The following is a 23,912-nucleotide window of genomic DNA, read 5'->3' on the forward strand; positions in this document are numbered from 1 at the left end:
AATCCTGGCCTTTAATTGGCCGTCCTGCTGAGGAAGACACAATTAAAGAACTGGACACCAACCCCCTGCAGAACCGGGAGGATCCGGGCCCGCCAGACCCGATTGTTCGATTCTCTCTTTTCTGTCAACGCGTCTTCGTCTGGAGACGGACGCTCAGGTTTGGTGTCACTGCGGGGGACAGACGGGTCAAAGAAAAGAACCAGCAGGATCCTTCAGAGCCCGCTCCGGTCCGACTCCCACAGACAGCAGAATGGTTCGGCCCGGTAGGAGCAGCCTGTCATGGATCAATACCTGATCCCTGCTGGTCAGTTGATCAACAGAGACTTTGGTTTTATTGAGAGCAGGAAGTTCTGAGGTTCTACTGGGATGTGAACTTGGATCCAAATGCTTCAATCAATAATCTACACTGCAAAACACAAAATATTACCAAGAATTTCTTTTTTTATCTCGTTTGTAGTGAAATTTATTTCAATACACTTGAAATAAATTACAAGTAACTTTTCATTAAGAAATATTAATTTATTTTAAGTCAATTATTACTTATTGCTAGATTATTGCACTTTTTTCCACAATCAAAGGGCATCATACGGTTACCTAGCAACCCCAGTCACGCCCAGCTCGTTACCTAGCAACAAAATTCCAGTTCCACCAGCAGATTATTTCATTAAAAATGGGAACAATGTCGACGTTATGAGTGAAATAATCTGCCAGTAGAATCATCTTTTTTAAACATCAATATTAAGAAATTATTGACTCAAAAAAAGTTCTTATGTCTTGATGAAATGTTACGTCTAAGTTATTTTTCTCTTAGTTTGTGTGAACTCAGATATTTACAGTACAAACTAAACAAAAAGATTTGGTAAGATTTGGTGTTTTTGCAGTGCAGAGTCAATAAATCCAGAGAGAAACAACAGATTTAGTCAGAACAAGTTTATTTTCCTCTAAAAAAAGTTAAAAACAGAATTTATAAAGAATCAGTTGGATCATCAAGTTTTGATCCAATCATTCAGGTTCTGATCAATAATCAATGATTATCCGACTGATTCGACTGGTCAACAGTGAGTCCATCAGTACATGAGGTCGGCCGCGCCGCCGCTCAGCTCCACATCTTTCTTCCCCTGGAACGGGAACTCGATCCCCGTGAGCCGGATCAGAACCAGGTTGAGTCCGTGGAGGATGAGGATGAGGAAGAAGATCCAGAAGCAGCGGTCGTAGCGCTCCGAGTGCGTCTGGAAAACAAAGTTCTCCTCCCTGAAGTTGGAGATGAGCTCAGAGAGGCGGCGGATCTTCACCTCAGAGGCAAACAGGATCAGAACCAGGCAGCTGGTCGCACCTGCAGGACCAACACAGGCAGCTGTTCAGAACCAGAACCAGAACCAGAACCATTATGGGGCAGGAGCTGGAGAAGTCAAAATCAATTTGATGTCTCTGACTGGAGATGCACTGATATGAAACTTTGGGCCAATATCAGTATCTGATGCTAATATTTGTTACTGATATCATATTATTTAACACTGTAAAAAAGCAAACAAGTTACTAACGTTGCTTCTTTGCTTCAGTTAAACTCTAATCACCATCATCTTATTTATGAAGTATATGAACGTTTATCTTTTTACTTTGTAAAAAGTGATTTTTGATGGTTGCTATCGATCATCGCCATCTTCTTTCCTCGTCAAAAAATTACAATAAAATGCCAAGATTTTATGCATCCCTGTTTGTTTATGCAGCTGATGACCATTTTTACATTAAATCAACTAAATAAAAGCACAACTAGCCAGTGAAGTGTCTGTGTTTGACTGGCTTTACAGGAATTAATGCCAGTCATAGATTGTTTTGACGTCCATCATGGTGGAAGAGCGGGACCTGACAAGCAACAGGTCAATATCAGCATCGACATTTTGTTGCCGTTTGTTTCTGGAGGAGGTTGGCCGTGAGGTTTTTGTGTGGTTAGAAAGATGCAGAGAGAGAAATCATGGGTCGGTTTGTAAACTGGCAACTTTATATGAACCCCAACTTGGTGCGCTATGTCCAAAAACAAGCTAGCTTAAACTGAACCAGTAGAATCCATGGCTGAACTGGGAAAAATAACTGGGAAAAACAATCGCAGTCGCTCTGTTCAATACTCCTGACCCTCACTTCCTCCGTCCGCTGTGGCGTAGGAAGCCACAGCTTCCTCTATGGCTGCCATAGCCGCTGTGGCCATAGCGGCGCCTACAACATCATATTGATCAATATGATGTCATCATATTGATCAATATGATGTTGTACCCCATGTTGTGTTGTTGACGCATGGTCGGTATCGACATGGTTGAATTTAGCACTTTAGCGTTAGCTTTAGCTAAACTCCATGTTGGTTTAATGCTTTAGTTAGCGGCGTCCAACCGATGTAGAACCTCATCAACACCAGGCTTTAATATCTGATGGTTTCTGGTAGAAATCTGAATCGAGTCCAAGCAATTACTCAGAACTATAGAGACGTCTGGACCAATCAGAGGACATCCTCGCCTCTAAGCCCCGCCCCCAGCCCTTTTTCCTGCCTCCTTTGTTCTGATCCGTCTCCTGCTTGCAGCTCCGGTTCTGTAATTGCTGCTGTTATCGTCCTCAGACCGACTGATCCATAATTAATCACTGAAGGCTTGATTAGAGAGCGTGTTCGCATCTGGTGGAGGCAGTTTGGTTCTGTTTGCTCCTCCGGTATTCACCTCCTTACAAATGCTTTCATTGTTAGTTCATTGATTAAGCAAAAAAAAAGGACAACAGGCCCTGACTAAAGAAATTCAAAAACAGATGATAAATAGATGATTAACTCCTTCTGTCACAAAATCATTTCTAAGGTTTGGAGACTTCATTGAACTGGAGTGAGAGCCATTACAGCAGGACGATGATCCAAAGCACAGATCACCTCTAAATCCCTAAAAAAACAAACAAAGTGGACTTTTAGAAGTGGCTCAGTCAAAGTCCAGACATTGGTGTAGCATTAAGCAGGGGAAAGTCTCCAATGCGGCTAAAATAAAACAAAACTCCTCAATGGTTTAAAAATAAAGACTCATTGCTAGTCTTTACAAACAGCTGATGGTTGAAGCAGTTATTAGGTTTAGGGGAGAATTTGACCATAAATGCAGGACAGAGGATCAATTCAAGGATTTATTGGTTCTACATGTCTGACCGGGATTAATACATTTGATCTAAGCTTTCCAAAAAAAATCTGCTTAATCACACTAGATTTATGATTTAACAAGGCAGGCCAATTCTTTATTATTATTATTATTATTATTATTATTATTATTATTATTATTATTATTATTATTATTATTATTATTATAGTGTTATTAAACAGACAGATTTTATTGACATTAAACTGTACATTTAAAATTCACATATAGTTATGAATTATATTAATAATTAAATAAGAAGCCTCAATATAAATACTGTTCATTTTTAATTGTTAAAATATTTCTTTTATTAATTTTCTTTATTTTTCTATTTAGTATTCTTTTCTTTTTTCCTATACGACCCAGTTGGTTTATAAAACCTCGTATAAACCAACTTATTAATGAAATCTTCTTTCCACGATGTATAATTATATTTCCTCAGGAAAATTGTCTGATACAAATATATGTTTTAAAAAAATTGATTACTGTTATAACTATTGTTGATTTAATTATTTCAATGGAATGAACCCAGAAATAAACCCGGGGTAAGCCGTCCAGCTGCTCGGAGGACCAAAGCTGCTGTTCTTCTTCTACTGGTCGGTGACACAGAGAGTGCGGCCTCACAGCAGACGCAGGTCCACAGGTAAAGTCCCATGGGGCCTTGCAGCGTCTCGTAGGGCCGCCCGAAGGCGTTGAAGAAGAAGAAGCCGGAGGCCACGGAGGAGAAGAGGACCACGGCGCTGCAGAAGAAGACGATGGTGACGTGGAGGCCGGCCGGGATTCCACCCAGCAGGTCTGGGAAGACTGGAGGAGAAGAAGAAGACATGGAGGTTACTGGTTTCTATTTTATTAAAAATACATTTATTCACATCCCAACATGGTAGCACTAAATGATTAGATTAAAAAAATACTTTACTTATCCCAAAGCAAATTAAATGTCACAACATTCAAGTTTCTTCAGTCATTGAAGATGTTAGTTCAACGTGTCAAACTGGAGGCTCGGGGGCCAAATCTGGTACGCCATAAGTTTTTATCCTTCCAGCTGTACAGATATTCTCATCCTTACTACTTTCTCTTACTGCTCTCCAGTGATGCATAACCTCCACTTTTCTCCAGCTTAACTTTATTTTTCTCTGTTTTCTATATTTTTCTGGTTACAAAGTCACAGAACTGGAACAATCAGCTGAGTTTTTTAAATTTCCGTCTAAAAACTAAATATCAGCATCACTCATTCTGACCTCTGTGTTAGAATGACCAAAATGATTCATTCTGTAAATAGTTTAGATAATGCTGAGACAGTTAATTGTGATTAATTGATTATTGAAATAATCAACGTATTTCATAGTCGATTAATCGTTACCTGGAGAACTGAGACCCTAAAAAGGCCGTTAGCTGAAAGAACAACAGTCAGATCAGTAATTAAACCAAAACTGTACAAAAACAGAAACATTTAAAATAAAAAATTCCTGTCTGTAAATCTATGTGGCAGTTTCAGCTTCAAATTCTGTAAATTAAATATTATATTAAGCACCTTTTGCATCCAGTTATTAATCAGTTAATCCATAAATAATCAACAGATCAACCAAACACTGAATTAATGTTCAATCTAACAGAAGGAGGTTAACTTTTCACATGGTGATGTTAGATTTTATTTTATTTTTGCTCCATATAAATGATAAAATGTTCACCAAAATAATTTATGGAATAAAATGTTTCTTATTTTAAAAAATGAATTTTTAATGATTTGTTTTTAGCATCTTAAAACAGGCTTAAATAGTTAAATGAAGTCTAGAGAATGTGATTAGTCGATTAATTAATAAAAAACCATTAGCTGCAGCCCTGATTGTAAATAAATAATTGTTTTGAGAAAGCTCCGGTGATGACGTCACAGTCGCGTGAGCTCGTGATCCCGCTGTTCGTCCTTCTGGACCGGTGACTGTCCTCATTACTGTCACAGAGCGGTTCTGATCCGGCCCACTCAGCCGGAAAGCGTGTTAGTGACGGATGGCCGCTCCATTAACTGGGACCAGTAACCGCTCTGTTCTGGTCCAGTCTAGAGGAGAGAGCGGCGAGACCAACATCATGTTCCACAGAACCGGTCCGGACTCAGGTTCTGCTTAATTCAGAGACAATAAGTGAATGTTTTCTGCCTCAGAGGAACAGAACCAGAACCAGAACTCTGGTCCGTGCGCTGGAGGATTCTGCAGAACCAAACAAGAGGAGCGGAAATATCTCAATCGGAACCAGAATGTTTCAGCACAAAAGTCCGGGTGAAACTTTATTCTGGGTCAGAACCACATGAAAAACCGAATTTAATAACATTTTAATAAAAACATTTTAAACAACTTTTTGATGGGAACTTCACATCTCGCTGGTTAAATCCAGTTTCTGTTCTGCGTTTCAGCGCCACCTGGTGGTCGGAACCGGAGGAGCAGTTCGGGTGTTTCGGTTCAGTTTTTGAACTTCAGTTGGAATGAAAAAAAAAATCCAGGGAATCTGTTGATCCTCCTGGATGATTTCAAGTTTTGTAAAATTACACAGAAATGAACAGCAATAATTCAAGATATTAATAAGAGAATAAATGTTCATGTTTCCACCATGTTGTTCTTTTTTTATAAATGCCACAGCTTCAAACTATTTTTATTATAAAGCTAAATATTTAGGTAACTAAAAATTTAGTTAGGAAGCCAGTTTGGATTTAGAAAGTTTGGAAATAAATATTAAAATTGAAGCTAAATGTTTAGTTTCTAACTGAATATTTAGCTAACAAGCTAAACATTTAGTTTTAACTAAACATACACATTGCAACTTAAATATTTAGTTAACTAATTACATATTTAGCTTCAATTTAAATATTTTCTATTTTATTTAGCAAGTGAATTTGGATTTAGTAATATTGTAATTAAATACTTCTGTTGAAGCTAAATATTTAGTTGGTTTACTAAAGCTAAATATTTAGCTTTAAGTTAAATACAAGTTCAGTTTAACTTAACCAAATATTTAATTTGAAACTAAATATTTAAATTTAAGCTAAATAATTAGCCTGTTAACTAAATACTTAGTTTAGAACTAAATATTTAGTTCAGACTAATTTTAAAATGAGTCTAAATATTTAGTTGGAAATAAAATGTATAGTTTGGAACTGAATATTGGTAATTGCATTTTTAGTCTGAAACTGTGTGACATTTAAAAATGAATAATGGAAAAAATGCGACTTAGAGAAATGAACCATTTTGCTTTTATAAATAATCCAGATTATTGCTGCTTATTTCTGACTGTAACTTTACAAACGGAACTCCTTAGTTTTCATGTTAGAATCAACATTGGTCCTTATTTTAATAAAACCTGGGATCCAAGTTTCTGTCAGGTTCTTCAAGGAACACTATCTAAACGGACCCTCCGGTTCCGACCCGTGGACCCCCGGTAGGACTCACATGAGAACCGGGACGGTCTGCCCCCCAGGCCGCACTGCTTCACCCTCTCCCCGTGGAACAGCCCGTAGCTCAGCTCCCCCAGAAACTGGTCCAGTTCGGCTCCGGTGGCGTTGACGAGCTCGGCTCCGGTTCGACAGAGAACGACCCCGCGGAGCCAGTAGGGCAGCCCGGTGACGACGGCAGCCGACAGGGCGCAGCAGAGGCTCAGGAGGCCGGCGGAGCAGAACAGAACCTGCTTCTGTCGGTTCGGCATGGTGATGGAGGAGGAAGAGGAGGAAGAGGAGGAGTCCAGATCAGGGCGGGGGGGACTCCATCAACCCGAACTGAACCGCAGAGACTAACAGCAGCCAGGACTATCCCGACAGAACCGGCAGTCCATCAAAACTTCAACGGGACCAGATCGGATGACACCTCCTCTCTGCCGTCACCATGGCAACAGAGGGTCCAATTACCTCCCGGAGGGGCGGAGGGGTCAGAACTGTCCCGTAAAGTCTGACAGATGGCTCACTGTCTCTCCTGACCTTATACGGACTTCCGCTCACTTCAACCTCGTCAGAACCGAACTTTGGACCGCTGGTTCTGTGGAGCCTTCAGCTGAGGAGCCTGGTTCCGATTAGTGAACCTGTTCAGATGATGATGATGATGATGATGAGGGGAACTGTAATCAGTGGCAAAAAGTGAGTATTAACGACCTGCCATACATGTGGGCGCCGAGCGAGAGAGGGCGCCAAAACGTTTGTTTTTGGTATTTTCTGTATTTCAGCTGTTTGCGGTTTGAAGAGATTTACATTATTTTATCTCACTGTCAATATTGTCCCATAAACTGACACATTTACTCAAAATGCATCGTCCCAGTTTTTATGTAAGTTTTTAAGTTGTTTTGATTTCTCTCTCTCTCTCTACAAATGTTGAATATTGTTTGGTAAAAGTTTTTTATGCGCTTTCTGCATAAGTTTTAAAATATTGCACTCTATCAATTCAGAAAGTTTCACTAAGACTGACTGTATAAATATTCTGTTTGTGTGATCTCAGTTTCCATGACGACTAACGGCTCTCTTCTGCAATTATGACAGTCGACCTTTGACCCTATGTGGGGTCAAAGGTTGTCAGTTTGAAACCAAAACTTTATACGGTTCTGGTTCTGTACTGCAGGTGATCAGAACCAGAACCCCTGAGCTGTTACGTCTCTGCTCGGCCAGCAGGGGGCGCTGTTACGTCATTTATTGAATCTTTCTGGCATTTATCACGTGACCATTTCAGAGCCACACCTCTCCAGCAGGTCCGGATTCGGTCCAGACAGACGGAGCCGGAGCAGCAGAACTTTAGTCCTTCATCATGAGGTGAGTTTCCTATTGATCGGTGATCTGCAGCTGCAGCAGTTTCTGATCAAATGATCAGTTATTGATCAGGAAACAAACTTGGACTTTCAGATGGAGTCTGGGTGAAAGGTTCTGGTTTAACAGAGAACAGATTAATTGATCTGGAGACTCACAGAACCGGGTTGTCAGATCATGTCTCTGGGTTAAAACACCAGCAGGGCCGGATTCAGAACCATTTGGGCCCTGGGCTGCAGCTGGCGCTGCTTTGGGTGCCCGACCCACGAATGATTCTTTTAAATGCGAATAGATCGGATCCAATTGTGATCCAGACATTCCTGTACGAGCCGGGGATATGGACTTAGAATTTTATCACAATATTTTGTGGGATTGTTGTTATAATGCTAAAAATTATGATGAAAACTATTTATTCCAATTTTTTTAGGTAGCTATGGCTGCGAACACATGACAGAAAAACAAATACTGCTCTAGATAAACATTATGATTTTGGAATCAGGACGCCACTTACTTAAAAAAGTGGGATGTAAATAACAAAGATTTACTAATTTACTATATAATTAGTAAATCATTTATTTGTTATACCAGTTATACCCTACATATCTGAAATAACATGATAGCTTATATCACAAAGCGACACATGGTAACTACATTTAATCATATTTTCAGATTTACTGATGTTTGTTGATGCTTTTGTGGAACAAACTGGAGAAAATCGTAAAAATAAAATTTCTGATAATGTCATTTAAAAAAAAAAATTAATAAAATTTTTATCAAGATATTGATAAATCTATTTTTTTCATAATAAACAATAAATGATAACAACATCATATGATAAATATCCATCCATCTGTTCCAGTCCCGTCTGGTCTGGTTGGTTCTGATCCGGTTGTCTCTGTGCCTCAGGGTCTTCCTCCTCTCCCTGCTGGTCCGGTTCGGATGCGGCGCTGAGCTCCAGTTGGAGATGTACGGTAGCCTGGAGTCTCCAAACTTCCCCGACCCGTATCCCACAGACACCAAGCAGAACTGGACCCTCAGCGTTCCGGACGGATTCCGGATCACGTTGTTCTTCAGCCACTTTGACCTGGAGCCGTCCTACCTGTGCGAGTACGACTTCGTCAAGGTAAGCTAGGAAGACCCGGAACTGGATCAGGGAACTTTCTGGATCCGGCTGCCTTTCAGAGTCTCAATAGGAACCAAGTTAAATATCCTTAAATGTAGCTGCAGTCAGACTTCTGTGTGAACGGTTTCTGACTCCAAACCGACCCGCATGAAGAAGAACGTAGCCGCTGCCCAGCAGCGCTCTGTTAATGGGAGTAAAGATGGCCGCCGCCCAGCAGCGCTCTGTTAATGGGAGTAAAGATGGCCGCCGCCCAGCAGCGCTCTGTTAATGGGAGTAAAGATGGCCGCCGCCCAGCAGCGCTCTGTTAATGGGACTAAAGATGGCCGCCGCTGTCTGTGGATGTGTTATTATGTAAATCAACTTTTTTGAGTTTTACTTTTTGTTATAATATTATCATCAAAAACAAACATGGAGGGTCGCTTTGACTCTTTTATGCATATTTGAGGAATACTTTAATCTCCATGGCAACAAATCAGATGGCAATAAAAAGCCTGGGTGGACCTAGCTGGTTTTATACTGGTTTGTACTTGAATTACATTGTTTTTTTTTGCTGGTTTGTGTCTTTTTATAATGGTTTTAAACTGGTTTATACTGATTTATACTGGTTTTTACTGGTTTTGTACTGGTTTTTCCTTGCTTATCACCCAGGTTTTATACAAGTTTGTATTAATTTATTCTGGTTTGTACTGATTTACACTGGATTATCTTGGTTTGTACTGGTGTGAGACGGGTTTACTGTTGCTGCTCTGAATCTGAGGTGTGTGTTGGTGCAGATGTTAGGTTTATCAGAGTGTGTGTCGGTGTGTATCGGCGCCCTGTGGTCCGTTGACCCTCCCAGTCTCTGAGTCAGATAAACAGCAGCTGAATGTAAACAGAGCTGCTGGTCTGTTTTCTCTCCCCAGTTTGGACTGAGCCCTGATGGACCCAGATCTCTGGGAGGTTAATGGTTCCAGTTTGACCCATTTGGGGCTTGATAGAAGTTGGTCTGATGAACCTGGAGCCTGCTGCTCATGTTAGACTTTGTTCTGACTTTAGATTACTTGAAGTCAGAACTTTGTGGTTCTGATCCAGATCTCTGGTTCTTCATTCTGACGTAGTTTCTCTGGCCTGCTGTGTTGCTGTGCAGGTGGAGGCGGACGGAGAGGCGCTGGCTTTCTTCTGTGGGAGGGAGGAGACGGACACCGAGGCGGTACCGGCCCAGCGGGTCATCACCTCCCCCAGAAACTCCCTCACCGTCCAGTTTGTGTCGGACTTCTCCAACGAGGAGCGATTCTCCGGATTCGTGGCTCATTATAGCGCAGTGGGTGAGGAAACCCAAACAGCCGAGCTGCTGGTTCCTCAAGTTCTGATACAGGAAAAGAACCCGACAGTTAGCATGTCGGATTAACATGAAAACGTTCAGCAGCGTCTGAAATCAGTGATGAACCCTGACATGTTCAAACCATTTTTATATGGTGATTTTTATGATCTATATACTATTGAGCCACAACATTTAGATGCAAAACTTACATTAACAAAGAACCGAAGGTGTTAAAACAAATTGGATACAAATGGATTGTTTTGAGAGGATCCTCATGTTCTCCTTGTGACACAAGGTTGAATTAAGCACTTTAGCATTAGCTTCCGCTAAAGACTATGTTTATGATTAGTGCTTTAGCGTTAGCTTAAGCTAAATTCAGCGCTTTAGCATCAGTGTAGTTGATATATAATTAGTGCTTTGGGGTTAGCACCGCTAATATTTCAGTGCCTGCCACTGGTTTTCTGATTTTCCCAGTCTCATGGTCATTCTAGATAAAAATAAAATTATTTGGCCACAGAGGAGAACATTTTCACCAAATACCTCACAGATTTCTACATTATGTCACATCTTCACAAGCAAAAAACTCAAAACTGTCTGATGTCCAAAAGTCAAGAAATAACATATTTTTCCATGATTAAAATCATAAAGTTCTGATATTGAAACTGAGATATTTTCTGAGTAGTGAGATGGCAGCACTTGGACGGGCCGACCTCTTCCTGCTGCTTGAAAACATCAGAGCCTGAACTCTGACCCTTCTTCTTCTTCTTCTGCAGATATAGACGAGTGCAGTGAACGCGGTGATGAGGAACCGCTCTGCGATCATTTCTGCCATAATTTCATTGGGGGATACTACTGCTCCTGTCGCTATGGTTACCAGCTGCACACAGACAACCACACCTGCAGAGGTGAGTGTGTCGGCGCCCCCTGGAGGCCCACGTGGAACCTGCCTTTACTTTGTAACAAGACATTTTCACAGTATTACAAGTTGAATAATCCGCCAGTGGAACTGGAACTAGAAACTAGTCAAAGTGACTTGGTAAGATTTAGTGTTTTTGCAGTGCAGTGAGCAACATGGATCAGAGTTAAACTAACTGATCTGTCATAACTCAGCGAAAGGTTACAAGTCAGCTGGTTTTCAACCAGTTAAACCATTGTAACCAGTAGACATTCACTTGATTTCACTGACACCAAAGCATCAGGGGCCTCAGGGGCCTCAGGGGCCTCAGGGGTCCCAGGGGCCCCAGGGGCCCAGAGCTGTTAGACCTCAGTGTGGCTGATAACAGCTGCTGATTGGTGGAAATGTTTACATGATGAAGACGTTTTGTGGAGGAGGAAGCTCAGTGAATCTGTGTGTGTGTGTCCAGTGGACTGCAGCGGCGCCGTGTTCAGGGAACGCTCTGGCATTCTGAGCAGTGTTAACTTTCCGGGTCCGTATCCAAAGAGCTCTGACTGCTGGTACCGCATCGAGCTGGAGGCTGGGTTCAGGGTCCACATGAACTTTGACCCCCGTTTTGACGTGGAGAGCCATCCGGACATCAGCTGCCCCTACGACCACCTGAAGGTGGGACAAACACATCCAGGTTATCATAGCTAACCAAAACGAACAAAAGCTGAAACTGAGAAAACAATTTCATTAACTGAAATAAATAAAAACGGTTATTAATTAGGAAAAACTCAAACTAATTGGAACTGCATTTATAAAACTAAAGCATACTGAAATTATAGATACAATGCCCTTCGATTCTGTGTTCATTAACCTATTAATTCGCTTTTCATGCTGATGTGAAATAGATGTTTTATGTCAGCTGTTGGTAAATTACGGTACTCCAGGCTCCTCCTGGCAGCTACACTGTGCTAATCCGCAAAATGGTAACGGCAAAAGTTGGGAGAAAACTCCAGTCAGCTGGTTATCCCACAATAATTGGATACGGTTTTTGAAAATGTTTTTTTCTGTGGAGTATTCATTAACCATTTGATGTATTCATAATCACAATACTTTGGTTCATTTTTAGTTGCATAATTAAAAAAGATACAAGTATAAAATGCTAATAGAAACTAAACATTAAAGTAATAATTAATAAAAACTAGCAAACACACTCTAAAAACTAATTAAAACTGAATTAGATTGGGCGTGCTGCGGTGGCATAGGGCGTAGCACGACCCATATTTGGAGGCCTTGAGTCCTCGACGCGGCCGTCGCGGGTTCGACTCCCGGATCCGACGACATTTGCCGCATGTCTTCCCCCCTCTCCTTCCCTGTTTCCTGTCAGCCTGCTGTCATATAAGGGACACTAGAGCCACAAAAAGACCCTGGAGGGGTAAAAAAAAACAAAAACAAACTGAATTAGACAAAAAGTCAGCATAAAATGAAACTAAAGTATAATGAAAAACCCAAAACTATTATTATCCTGCCTCACACTCCTCTCCAACCACACACACACACACACACACACACACACACACACGGCTGCGTGGCTATCTTTGTGGGGACTTTCCATTGACTTCCACTCATGTTCTACATCCTAACCTTTACTCTAACCATCACATACCTGACCCTAACACTAGCCAAAACTCAATGCGCACCTCAGCCCTGAAACTAACCCCTAACCTAAAAACAGCATTTCCCCTCATGGGGACCAAGGAAATGTCCCCACAAGCAGCTCTGGTCCCAATAGCCCCTCATTGTAGACAGAAATATGTCCCCACAAGGCTGTAAGAACCTGGTTCAGACTCTGAGGTGATGATGGAGCATGTGTGTGTCAGATCCAAGCAGGAAGCAGAGAGTTTGGCCCGTTCTGTGGCGATCGGTCTCCAGGAATCATCCGGACCGACAGCAACATCGTCTCCATCCGGTTCCACAGCGACGACTCTGGAGAAAACCTCGGCTGGAGTCTGAGCTACACCGCCACCGGTGAGACCACGCAGGGGGCGGTGCCTGAAGGTTATCCTGCAATAGTCAGCCCCGCCCACTCCTCACTACTACCCAGGGCTGCCTACTGACCAGTTCTCTGTCTAACAGGTCCGGAAAATCTCTGAGACCTGGGTATTACCCTAAAAGTACTCTATAAGAGATAATCTATTTAAACTGGTGGCGAAAGTGATTCGTCTAGCTCTAACTACCTCCAATCCAGAAGTTATGACCCTTTACAGTTAAGAAACAATCAGCTGAGTAGCCCTCACAGCTGCATAATTCCAATAACCACTTCTGTTAACGGTAGCCCACTTTCTAAATCATAACTTGCACTTGGAACCGGCTAGATTATGTTTAGTGACTTAGATGTAAGTCCCAGGGTCATTATTTATTCTCGCCAAAGGAAATTATGAAGCCTCCTATTTACTGGAATCATGTACATTAGTTTTACCTTAATTAAAAGAACTGAACGAAGATTAAATGACTCTATTAATTCCAATGTCCACCAACCTCTTTAGAATTTTATAGTATAAATTTATTACGCAAGCTTAAGCAGGGATATGCGACATACAAATCAATAATCAATCGTAAATAATTTAAAAACAGTGTAATAAAATTTACATGTACAATCATACTACCCTGTCCTCTTTTCCCTGACTAAAGTCGCAAGTTCTGAGATGGAATTTCGATGAGCAGATTCAACTCATACCCAGACGATGGTGGATCTTTGGCAACAGGAATTTCTAGCATCCTTGGTTGAGGTCTTTGCCTGGTGTGGAAAAAAAAAAACCTCTTTAGAAAAGAAACAAAGCAGAACGGGTCCGAATCCTTTTGCAAAACCCAGTTCCTCATCCCTGAGGGAGCTTTGTCCTTCCTCCAAGTCTTGTTGCAGAGTTTGTAATTGCTGGGCTGAGACGAGACCGACGATCGAATGAAGAACCAGGGATGGGGCGATGGAACCCAGTCCTTTCTTGGCGGTGTGAAGTCCGAGCTCCCCCGTGGTTCTGAAGTGCGGTCCGTGGCTCAATCTGCTTCAGCAAGTTGTCTCTCCTTCTGCGCCGTCGGACTGGGAACGGCTGGTTCCTCTCTTCAGCCCCTTTTTATGCATCTCTCCCCCATGTGTGTGTATGGGGAAATTTGGTCTACGTGACTTGCTTCACATCTGCTATGTATCATGAAAAAGCCCCCACATTGCCCAACCTATTTCTGCTGACCACAGTGGAAAGTCCCGTACTTCCCCTTTCTCCGTTGCTTCAGCCAAACTCAACACTCCAACCATCCTGTGCGCTCTGACCATCTGTTCAGAACTGCTTGCGACATTTCCTGTTTCAGGACTGTACTGTATTCCTCTCTTTTTCTATAACCCACTATTATGTATTATAGCTCATTAAACACATTAAATCTGTTGTTAAACCTGTTTGAATTAATTTCAAATGATTACAACTTCACATTATCACAAGTTTGATCCTTAGTTAACAATCAATCACATCTCTTACTTATTATAATTCATCAACCATAATCTTTCCACAGTTAATTCATTACAGAAATCATTACAGATCACATTTCAGATAATACATTTCAGAAGGTTACTATGTGATTACTTGTATTCATTTTACTATTCCTTCATATTCAATTTAATTAGCTTTTAATCAAACTACAAGATTACTTATTTTCTCTCAGGCCTCTATGCACCTTTTCTGCATGCACCCGGAAAGATCTCACACCCTATGCCAGTTTTCTTGACACCCCCTCCATGAGATCGGACGGTGCTTCGCAGAAAACACAGAGTCCAAAGTCAAAAGAGATCAAGTCCATCATCACAAGTGATAGTGAGGATGTCCCGCTCATAGCAGGTAACCGGAGACAATGAAGGTGTCCAGGAATCCACAACCGCATACTCCGACAGATTGGATGGCGGAGAAAGCCAGCGTTCTGCGCCCAAATCGTTGTCAAGTGTAGAGTCACCTGAGACGGAAAGGGTGGAACGTTCCAGCGGAGGCGGCAGAGGCGAAGGCAAGTCCATGCCGAAGTCTGGCAGCGTTGATGGATTGTTGCAGTAGCCGTCCAACTCTGCCAGCAGATCCTGGAAATCCATATCACTTGGTGATGGCGATGAAGGGGAAAGGATGTCCTCAGTCTGGCATGCTTGGGGAGATGAACTGAGGTTCTCAGTTTGGGTACCTCTCTCGTTAGTCGCACTGCTGGCTTGGCATCCGACGTCGATAAACAAATCCGGAGACACGGGACGTGTAGGCGGAAGATAGTCGCCCAACGCCACAACTCGGCCATCCAACAGATGTAAAGTTGGGAGGCATTGCCGAGTAAGTTGGTGTTCCCACAACTTATGAATTACGGGCAGCCGTAGCCCCGTATACAATGGAGATGCTGGGAAGTCGTCGTCGGCTAGGCCAAATGCAGAGGTCCACACGATTTTGTGCACCCGTTCCAGGGATCTAGATGTGGAATCCGCTATGTAGGGCAAATCCTCCAGCCCTGTGGCGCAGAGAATTGCCGTTACATCATTAAAATGGCTGCTCACGCATTTGTGACACCAGCGGGCGGACGATGCCACCCAAATGAATCCATAGGATTCTGCGGTGATCCCACATCCCACACAGCAGGTTGATGCCTGAGGAGAAACAGCAACCCAGGTAACTTCATGATCAGTGGTTATTGATTAACTACATGTATTTACAACGACGAAAATGCTAAAGCGAAAGCTGAGAGAGTAGGCTAGTTTTAAGCCCGTGTGCCGGTTTGTTTTGCGAGCCAAGGTGAATTAATCACAGGAGCCGAAATGTCATGATCTGGTGCTGGTTCACCTCGATCATAGACATGAGCTGAATCATGGAATATTGCCGCGTAGGTCATCAGCCATACAACAATGGCGAGGTCCGAGGTCTCATGAAGCCAGTAGAGGACCACCAGGATCCCCCAAACCGTTGCCCAAAGAGCCAGAATTACCCACTTTTGCATCCAAATTCGCCGTCCTCGACCCTTGATAGCCAAGGCCTGGCGCGCTAAGTAGATGAGGATAGATACTGCGAAAAGCCCTTCTAGAATGGCTGTGAGAATCTTAAATGGGGCGGCTCGTGTAGCTTGTGCGCCCCCCAGGACCAATTCCAGTATCAGGGCTGCGGTGTCGGTGATGAGCCACAGGCAGACCACAACGCCCCTGCGCCAATTGATGCGAGTACGGCCCATCAAGTAACAGGCAAAGAGGGACGAAGCCAACCCCCATCTGTGGAGAATGATTGGACGGAGGATAAGCTTGGCATATCCTTGTAGCGCGACGAAGATCCTCATAGGATGTCCCTTGGGCCAAGGACCGGTGTGGCAGAAGACTACCCAGGCCAGGGTAATCCCTAAGTGCTCAATGGTACTCACTTGAATCGGTGCAAAAAGTGAGTTGGGATTTGATGAGTTGGTCGAAGAGTTGTTTTCCATGATGTGAGATGATGGTCGCTCTGGATCAGGTCCTGTCGGCAGCTGCGATGAAGGTTGAATGGCTCGCAGGCACACGGCAGCTCTCTCTTATGCAGAAGTAGGCTCCTCCTTAGGGGGGAGGGGCTGGTAGTTCCTCTTTTTGCAACGACAAAGTGCTTTCAGCCACGCCTCCAAGACGATTTTGCCGATGAGTATTGCTACGGCGACGCCCAGGAGTCCTAAGAGATATGGCCATAGCACGCTCAAAGCGTCTAGCAGCCACTGTTCAACAATGTTGAGGCCTTCTTCCACCACATGAGCAATTTCTTCCACAACCTCGGTAGCGACGGCCACCAAAGTTGCTCCCATAGTCTCATACCAGAAACAGTCATGTTTATTAGAGCCTTCTCCACATTGCTGCCAATGCTCCATAGTGGTGGAGCAGGTGAGATTGGAATACAACAGGTTGGGTCCTACCCAGTCAAACCCTGAGTCTATGGTCCCTTCACACAGACTTTTCCGAAAAGCATGTCCTTCGGCGATGGCTATAAGGGGATTTGGAATGAACGGAACGGGTAGTCCAAGAATGCTCTTGCGCTTCTGGAGATGATATCCTAGGATTGCATCGGTGCATGTCCGTCCACTCACTATGGCCCTCCGCCATGTGCCATTGATTTTCCGCCAAGTAACCTCAGAAGAGTGAGTGTCATACTCATCTGCATAATGTTCCTTGCAGTAGCTTTCCCAACCTCGGACGGTTTGGCAGGGTCTTCTGGCCAAACTGATTGTGCATTCGAGGACCCGTCTTGTTGTGTTTCTACAGGTCATGCGCCAAGGTCTCGGGTTGACATAACTGTCAGGTCTCCAAAAAACTCCAGGCCAAATCATGCGATCTTTTGAATAAGTCGTGGCGATGTACTGGTACTTGACCCAGTAGTTTGTTGATTCCGTGAGGCATGGTGTTACCCAAGCTTCAAACTCATCTTGTTGGAGTCCCCACCACTCGTAGTCCCAATTTCGAGTGTAATCCTCGTACCAGGCTCGCAAAGCCCATTTGGCAGTAGGTGCTTTTTCAGGATCAGGGCAGTTGTACCTCCAGGTGGAGTGAATAGCGTTCCCAGTTTGCCAGAGGTCACAACGTGGCGATGAGTGGGTTTTCCTCCAGCAGGTGTCATTAAGGCTCTCAAAAATTCTTTTGGCGACACATTTGTCAATTTTTGCAAAGTCCGTTTTAGGAGCGCTCAGAAGGTCATCAGGAGTTGGAAGGGGTTGTGTACGCAAATTGGCAATGTGTAGCTCCTCCAAACCAGTATGAGAGCGAACCGTTCCCTCCGGGAAGTCTCCCATAAAGAACGTCTGGTCTTTGGCTATGTATGTCCATGGGAATGAGTTGTTCAGCCAGGTTTCAACTTCTGTACGGATTGTGCGTGTAGAGTGCCACAAATCAGCCCAGTATTCCTCTATGGCTGTAACTATATAATTCTGTCCTGCACATTGCACAAACTTATTCCAGAGGCAAGGATTTAACCAACTAAAGTGGTGTCTATAACAGTGCTTTTGCTCCTCATCATACATAAACCGTCTAGGTCCTTGTCTGATCAGGAAAGCCGTCATGTTGGTCAAATTGGCTGATGTAGGCAGCATCGTTGTATTGACTGGAAGATTACCTCGGGAGGCATTTCGATAGGTCCAGTTGCCCGTTGGTGCTGTTGGGATGATGTCATCCTTTCTGCAGTTCAGGTGGATATCTCCCCAAAACTCCCCTCGTGGAAGCCAGGCCCGACAGCCTGAGGACCTGTGTGGGGCTGGGTATACTACTTCGGTATCCCAGTACCCTTGACTTGGCATCAATAGCAGCGATCGACAAGCCATGTTGCAATGCCATTCTGGCATACCTCGGTCCGGGTGAATCCAGTTGCATCTGACGGTCCTTCGTTCTTTGTTTTGCAGAACCCGTATCCAGCAGAGCACTCCAGTTTCGAGGAAGTCATAGTTGTAGATCTCCCAGGTGCGATTCAGAAGGTCGTCCAGAGTGGAGTCGTTCAATCCGAAGGCTCGGCGCTCCACGTACTTTTTCCCGTTGTCTTTGGCGAACAGCCCGGTTCGGTTCTGGACAGATGTTTCGTTGTTCCATGGTACAAAAATAGCCGTGGTGCTTGTATTCCAACAATTGAAGTTAGCGTACTTAGAATGTCCGTAGGTGACTCTTGTATGCGTAAGATACCACGGTCCAACTCCGATGAAGTAGAAGATAGTAGCAAGAACAGCAGCAGCAAACAGCAGGGCAAGAAGCGTTAGCAGCCCTTTCAGGCATAGGGTTTTTCTGGTTATCGTAGTCGTTTTCCGTAGCAAGGGTTCGTTAGAGATTTCCGAGTCGTCGTCGGTGTCAGTAGAGCTGTCTGATTCCGATGTAACATCCAGCAACTCCGGGTCTGTAGGTCGGCGCCTCATGCCGATAGCATCCATCCTGGCCAGATTAGTGCTTCTCTGGGATCCGCTGTATCAGGCGCTGTACAGATTTTTCTCAAAGAGTTGAGGTGGCCTTGGTTGGCAGGGTTCTTTCCAACCCGTCTGGTGGCCCTTCTCTGCTGCAGGGCTGTATATATGGGAGAGGGGTAGGGTAAATCAGGCTCCAACCCCCTCCACACCCACTTCCAGTGGAACACCCTCCAGTAGTCCGGCCTAGGGAATGGGCCTGGGGCGGTTCCATTTTTCAGCGCCTGGTCTTGCCAGGATTCGTGTTTGTACCCTATTGGGGCAGGTACTGAGATATAGGTGTACAATGATTGTCCATGCAGAGTTAGTCTAGTGCGGTACCCCCAGGTTGACGGAGTAAAAATCCTCTGGTGTGGTGGATTGGGGTAGACCCTGTCTATTTCCAATTTTAATGGAAGCCTGGTGTTATTAAATATATAACATTCAGGATTTATTTCCCTCCTTACTATGGTTTTCGCCATACTTGGTGAAGTGGTCCAAATCATCATGTCATTAAGTGAAATTTCACAATACAGTCCTTGCAGTGGTTCAAGATAATGGGGACCCCACCTAATCCGTAGCTCGATCCCCTGTAACCTGAAATACACTGTATTAAAAGTCCATGGTAGAGATCTTGGGCACATAGGGGAGATTGATGCAACATTAACCGTGTTGTCGGATCCTCTTCCTTTCCAAGCGGGCGGTGCGGTAGGGATAAATAAATGTGGCTTCATGGCAGGGGGCGTCGTGTATTCTTCACTTTCCCCCACCTCTTTTACGTTTTGGAAATTGGTGGGTCGGAGATATATGAGATACTTAAGAAAATAGGCCTCAGTGAGCGGATTGGAAACAGTGAAATCTTCTCTTGGCATATCTAGTAGAATGGAGGTGGTAGGGAGTTTTAAAAACGGGCCTCTGTCTGATAGTCCCGATGAGACTCCAACCCCCACTTTGAACAATCTAGTCACAAAACACTGTCTCCCCTTTCGCTTTTTGGTTTTTTGCTGACCTTCAGACTTGACGACTCGTTTTCCTCCTTCCGGTGCGTCCATCAGTCTTGGCTTGTCTTTCTCCATGGAAATGCTGAGGCAAGCTTCTGCCAGGCGTGAGTTTTGGGTTTCTTCTTGGGAGGCTCCGGCTCCGTACTGGACACGGTGGCGTGAGTCTGCTCGTCTGGTACCACTTTGATGGCTGCTCCGACTGAGTAGATCCCTTTATAGGGGACGGTGATCATGCGCACTGACAGCTGGACATGACAGGAGGTGCTAGGATCAGAGGGCGTACTCGCCCTGTGAGCCACGCCTCCCGGGTGTTGCAAAACTCCATCCCGAAACTGGGATTCCGCTGTCACCCAGTACAGGCAAGACTTCTCTTTTGGTCTCACCGCATTGCTGCCCCATCCTTCCACCTCTGTGGTGTAGTAATACATATCCGAGCTGCGCACCCCATCTTCTCTTGGTACATCCGGCAGATCCACTATGGGTATCGTGCAGTCATTGATGACCTCCAAAATTAGATGTGCCCAGGTGGTTAGTTCCCAGGGGCCTGTCCACCCACCATTAACGGCTTGCTCTCGGGCATCATCTGGGAGTGCACTTAGCTCCTCAGCTGATGGTTGGTATGCGTGAGGCCGATGTACCCGGAAGACCACCGGAGAGTGGTTGGCATTCAATGGTGGACATGACAAGGATGCTCTAGCAGCGTCATATGGCCAGGCGGCTTGAACAGAATCCCACAGGACATCATGGGGCCCTTCTTCCCTCTTCCACACCCATGGGTCCAGTTCCTCTGGAGTGTTCGGAGGGGCGGAAGGTCCTGGTAATATTATCGGTATGGAGCTCCCATAGTTCGGCTGCACTTGTCCATAGGTTCTGTAATATCGCAGCGAGCTGTAAAATCTTGTCACTTGCCACCCTTCAGCTTCGCCTGTCAGTGTTACCTCTCCACTCTTCAGCTGTTCCTCGCACACAGGGCAGTGGTGTAGCTCATCTCCGTCCCACGTGCAATAACAAGTTCTTGGTTTTTCCTGGAGCCATCCCCATTGGGTTTCCAACTTAAGCCGGGGCAGGTAACCCACTCGGCAGTTCCCACAGACGGTGTTGTTCAATACCGTGACTGGGGAGACGCGAAGGTGTTGTAGCATCTCTGCGGTAGCCTCCTGGTGTCTTGGCTTCTCACGGCCCGGTCCTTCCCAGATAATGGGAAGATGGTGGTCGGCTAAACAAACCGGGCAGCCGCTTTTAGCTTTCCTCCAGACCAGCATCTCTCTGTCCTCCGACAGGACTCCATTTTTGGCCCAATCCAATTTCTTCAGGGCTCGTCCTGCCCAAATCCCTGAAGGGGTTCTTCTAATTACAACCACCCCTTTCACGGTGGCCAGTCCGAGATAGGGTGGAATGGTACATGATTCACTGGCCATTTCACCGGCTTCTGTTTCGCTTTAGTCAGGAACCGGCTTGAGCTGCTCGACTCCTTGGATCCCTTTTCTTTCCAGCAATACTGTGTTCCTATCCAGTACTCTCTTGACGATGTCAGTTGTCTCAAACTTGGGTTTTACTGCTGCATGTACAGGTTGTTCTCTTGCTTTGACCCACACGCGCTGTCCCTCTCGGAATGGCACTCTGGGCGTCAGCTTCTCCTTTTTGTCGCTGGAGCCCCGCCCCACTTCCTTCGTGGTGAACGGCCGTTGGTTGAGTTCCATCGCAGGGGCGGGTCTTTCGGCTCTGCTTCTGTCGTTCAGGGCCTGCCCTATTTCCACCGCTTGGGTGCTCCAACTGTTGGTGTTAGCATTTTTAGCTATCCAGCTTTTCACTAACCCTATGGCTCGTTCCACCACTCCGTTAGCTTGTGGGGTGTAGGGTGGCGAGTAAACTCGCATTACTCCATACTTCTGACACCACTGGTCAACCTGTGAATTACGGAAATGAGTCCCATTGTCCGTGCGCAGCTCTTTCGGGATTCCCAGGGCACTGCATACTTGTTCCAGCATGCCGACAACGCTATTGCCGTTTGCTTTCCTGGCTGCTTTTGTAGTTACAAACCCCGACATAGAATCCACCAGCACTAAGAGGTACTTCTCACCTCTCCTTCCTGTTATCCCCATGGGTCCTGCAACATCCATGCAGACTGAGCCCCAGGGGACCGTGCTTTTGATGGACAACCCATCCATCCGCTGCCCTCGGCGACCTGCGTTGTATTGACCACACACTTCACAGTCCCTTAGCACGCGTTGGACTTGTTTCACTGGGATCCAAAGGTCTTGCTCCTCCAGTTCCTTACGGGTAGGTCGCACGCCTGCATGTCCAAGGGCCTCATGCACGCTCCGCACGACCTCGACCACGTATTCTTCTGGGACCTCCCGTCCTTTGGGAGTTCTGTCCCACTTCTCGGTACCGACAAAGACGATCTTCCTTTGTTGGACATAACAGTCCACTTCATCATTCCCACGCCAATGAGCTCCCTCATGCGTGTGTGCTCTTTGGTGCTGCACTTCTATTTCCAACTGCAGCTTCAGCTCAGCAATCTTTTTCCACAAATCTTTGTGTGCCACTGGCTTGCCCTTTGCTGTCTCGAAACCATTTTCTTCCCAAATGGCCAAGTCCTCTCTGAGAGCCTGAGCGCAGTAGTAACTGTCGGTTACTAACCTGGCACTTTTGATTTTCCTTTTCACCAGCTCCAGCAATCCTTCCAGTACTGCCGTCACTTCTCCGGCTTGAGCACTACCCGGGGTCTTTCCTTTCTGGCGGCATTTCTCTTTGCCGTCCTGCTTCAGAATAAATCCCCAGTATGCCGACTGGTCGGACCCCTTTCTGGATCCATCGGTGTAGATTGTCCATTCCGGTTGTCCTGGCTTCTCAAGTGTTTCTTGTGGTTTTTTCTTACTGGTAGGTTGTGCTGGCCCAATTTCAAGCTCCGGGTCCAGCAAGATGTCCTCCCATCTTCCCCACCGAGTATTGGTTGCTTTAGTACTTTCCACAGTTCCTTTTCTTAGGTACTTGTGAACTTGGCTTTGTGTGATGACTTTGACTGGTTGTCCTTGTGCTAAATCTTTCAGCACACCCCAATAGCGGGCTAACACCGCTAGCTCTTTCTCTTCCTGCGGGTATTTCTTTTCAACAGAAGTTAGGGTGTAACTCCACAGGGTAACTAAGCCTCCATTTTCGTTACTCACTTTGATCATGGCATCGTCATTCTCGCAGCTGATCTCTGCCACCAGTCTTTCTGACAAACTCCTTGGTTCCAATCTCACAGCTGCTTGAATGGCCCTTCTCAGTTCCTCTAGGTTCTGTTGATTTGCTGCTGTCCAAACCCAGGGTCTTTTTCCGTCTTTCTCGTCGCCCTCACTTTTCCTCAGGCAGTGGTACAAAGGTTTGGCATATTTCTGATAGTTGGGTACATGGTCTCTGACATAGTTGCACAGTCCCAATATTTTCTGCAAATCATTTTCTGACTGTGGTGGTTGAATGTTCGTCAGCTTTTCTCTGTACCCATCCGAGAGTCCCAAGTCCGACGTGACTTGGAAACCCAGATAGTTCACTTGGAACTGTCCAAATTGACATTTCTTGAGGTTTAGCTTCAAACCTGCCTTGGTGAGATTTTCAATCACCTTTCGTAGCCTCTCTAGGTGTTCTTCTTCGGTGTCATCAGCAATAAAAACATCATCAATGTACACAGTAGCACCTACGTCCCCCAATACTTCCATCACTGCTGACTGGAACACATTTGGGGAGTTCTTGTATCCCTGGGGCAACCTTTGC

General features: G+C 44.9%; 2 protein-coding genes across 3 annotated transcripts in view; one reads left to right on the top strand and one right to left on the bottom strand.

Annotated features, from left to right (window-relative positions):
• Positions 1–746: 746 nt before the first annotated feature.
• On the bottom strand, positions 747–7,257 carry clrn1 (clarin 1). The gene is made up of 3 exons (XM_005808229.2): positions 6,587–7,257; positions 3,777–3,956; positions 747–1,333 (listed from the first exon to the last, which is right to left on the bottom strand). The coding sequence occupies exons 1-3, from the start codon at positions 6,837–6,839 to the stop codon at positions 1,068–1,070; spliced, it is 699 nt and encodes a 232-aa protein (XP_005808286.1). The 5' UTR covers positions 6,840–7,257; the 3' UTR covers positions 747–1,067.
• Positions 7,258–7,865: 608 nt separating this feature from the next.
• masp1 (mannan binding lectin serine peptidase 1) overlaps positions 7,866–23,912 on the top strand; it is a 41,845-nt gene continuing 25,798 nt past the window's right edge. The window contains exons 1-6 of one of the 2 annotated variants that reach the window (XM_023351221.1): positions 7,866–7,926; positions 8,827–9,043; positions 10,170–10,347; positions 11,117–11,248; positions 11,708–11,904; positions 13,107–13,254. In XM_023351221.1, the coding sequence (XP_023206989.1) occupies positions 7,922–7,926; positions 8,827–9,043; positions 10,170–10,347; positions 11,117–11,248; positions 11,708–11,904; positions 13,107–13,254 (877 nt within the window). In that variant the 5' untranslated portion in view covers positions 7,866–7,921. Of the gene's footprint in view, positions 7,927–8,826; positions 9,044–9,951; positions 10,056–10,169; positions 10,348–11,116; positions 11,249–11,707; positions 11,905–13,106; positions 13,255–23,912 lie in introns of those variants that run through there. The other variant, XM_023351222.1, reaches the window with a different exon arrangement.

This window comes from Xiphophorus maculatus, chromosome 18 (assembly GCF_002775205.1).
Source record: "Xiphophorus maculatus strain JP 163 A chromosome 18, X_maculatus-5.0-male, whole genome shotgun sequence".
Classification (NCBI taxonomy): Eukaryota; Metazoa; Chordata; class Actinopteri; order Cyprinodontiformes; family Poeciliidae; genus Xiphophorus; species Xiphophorus maculatus.

Excerpts from the sequence above, each read along its gene's own strand:
- clrn1 (XM_005808229.2), bottom strand. The coding sequence starts at position 6,839 with ATGCCGAACCGACAGAAGCAGGTTCTGTTCTGCTCCGCCGGCCTCCTG. Across the intron at positions 3,957-6,586 it reads CAGACCGTCCCGGTTCTCAT|TCTTCCCAGACCTGCTGGGT; the intron begins GTGAGTCCTACC and ends CTTCTCCTCCAG. Across the intron at positions 1,334-3,776 it reads CCTGTGGACCTGCGTCTGCT|GTGCGACCAGCTGCCTGGTT; the intron begins GTGAGGCCGCAC and ends TTGGTCCTGCAG.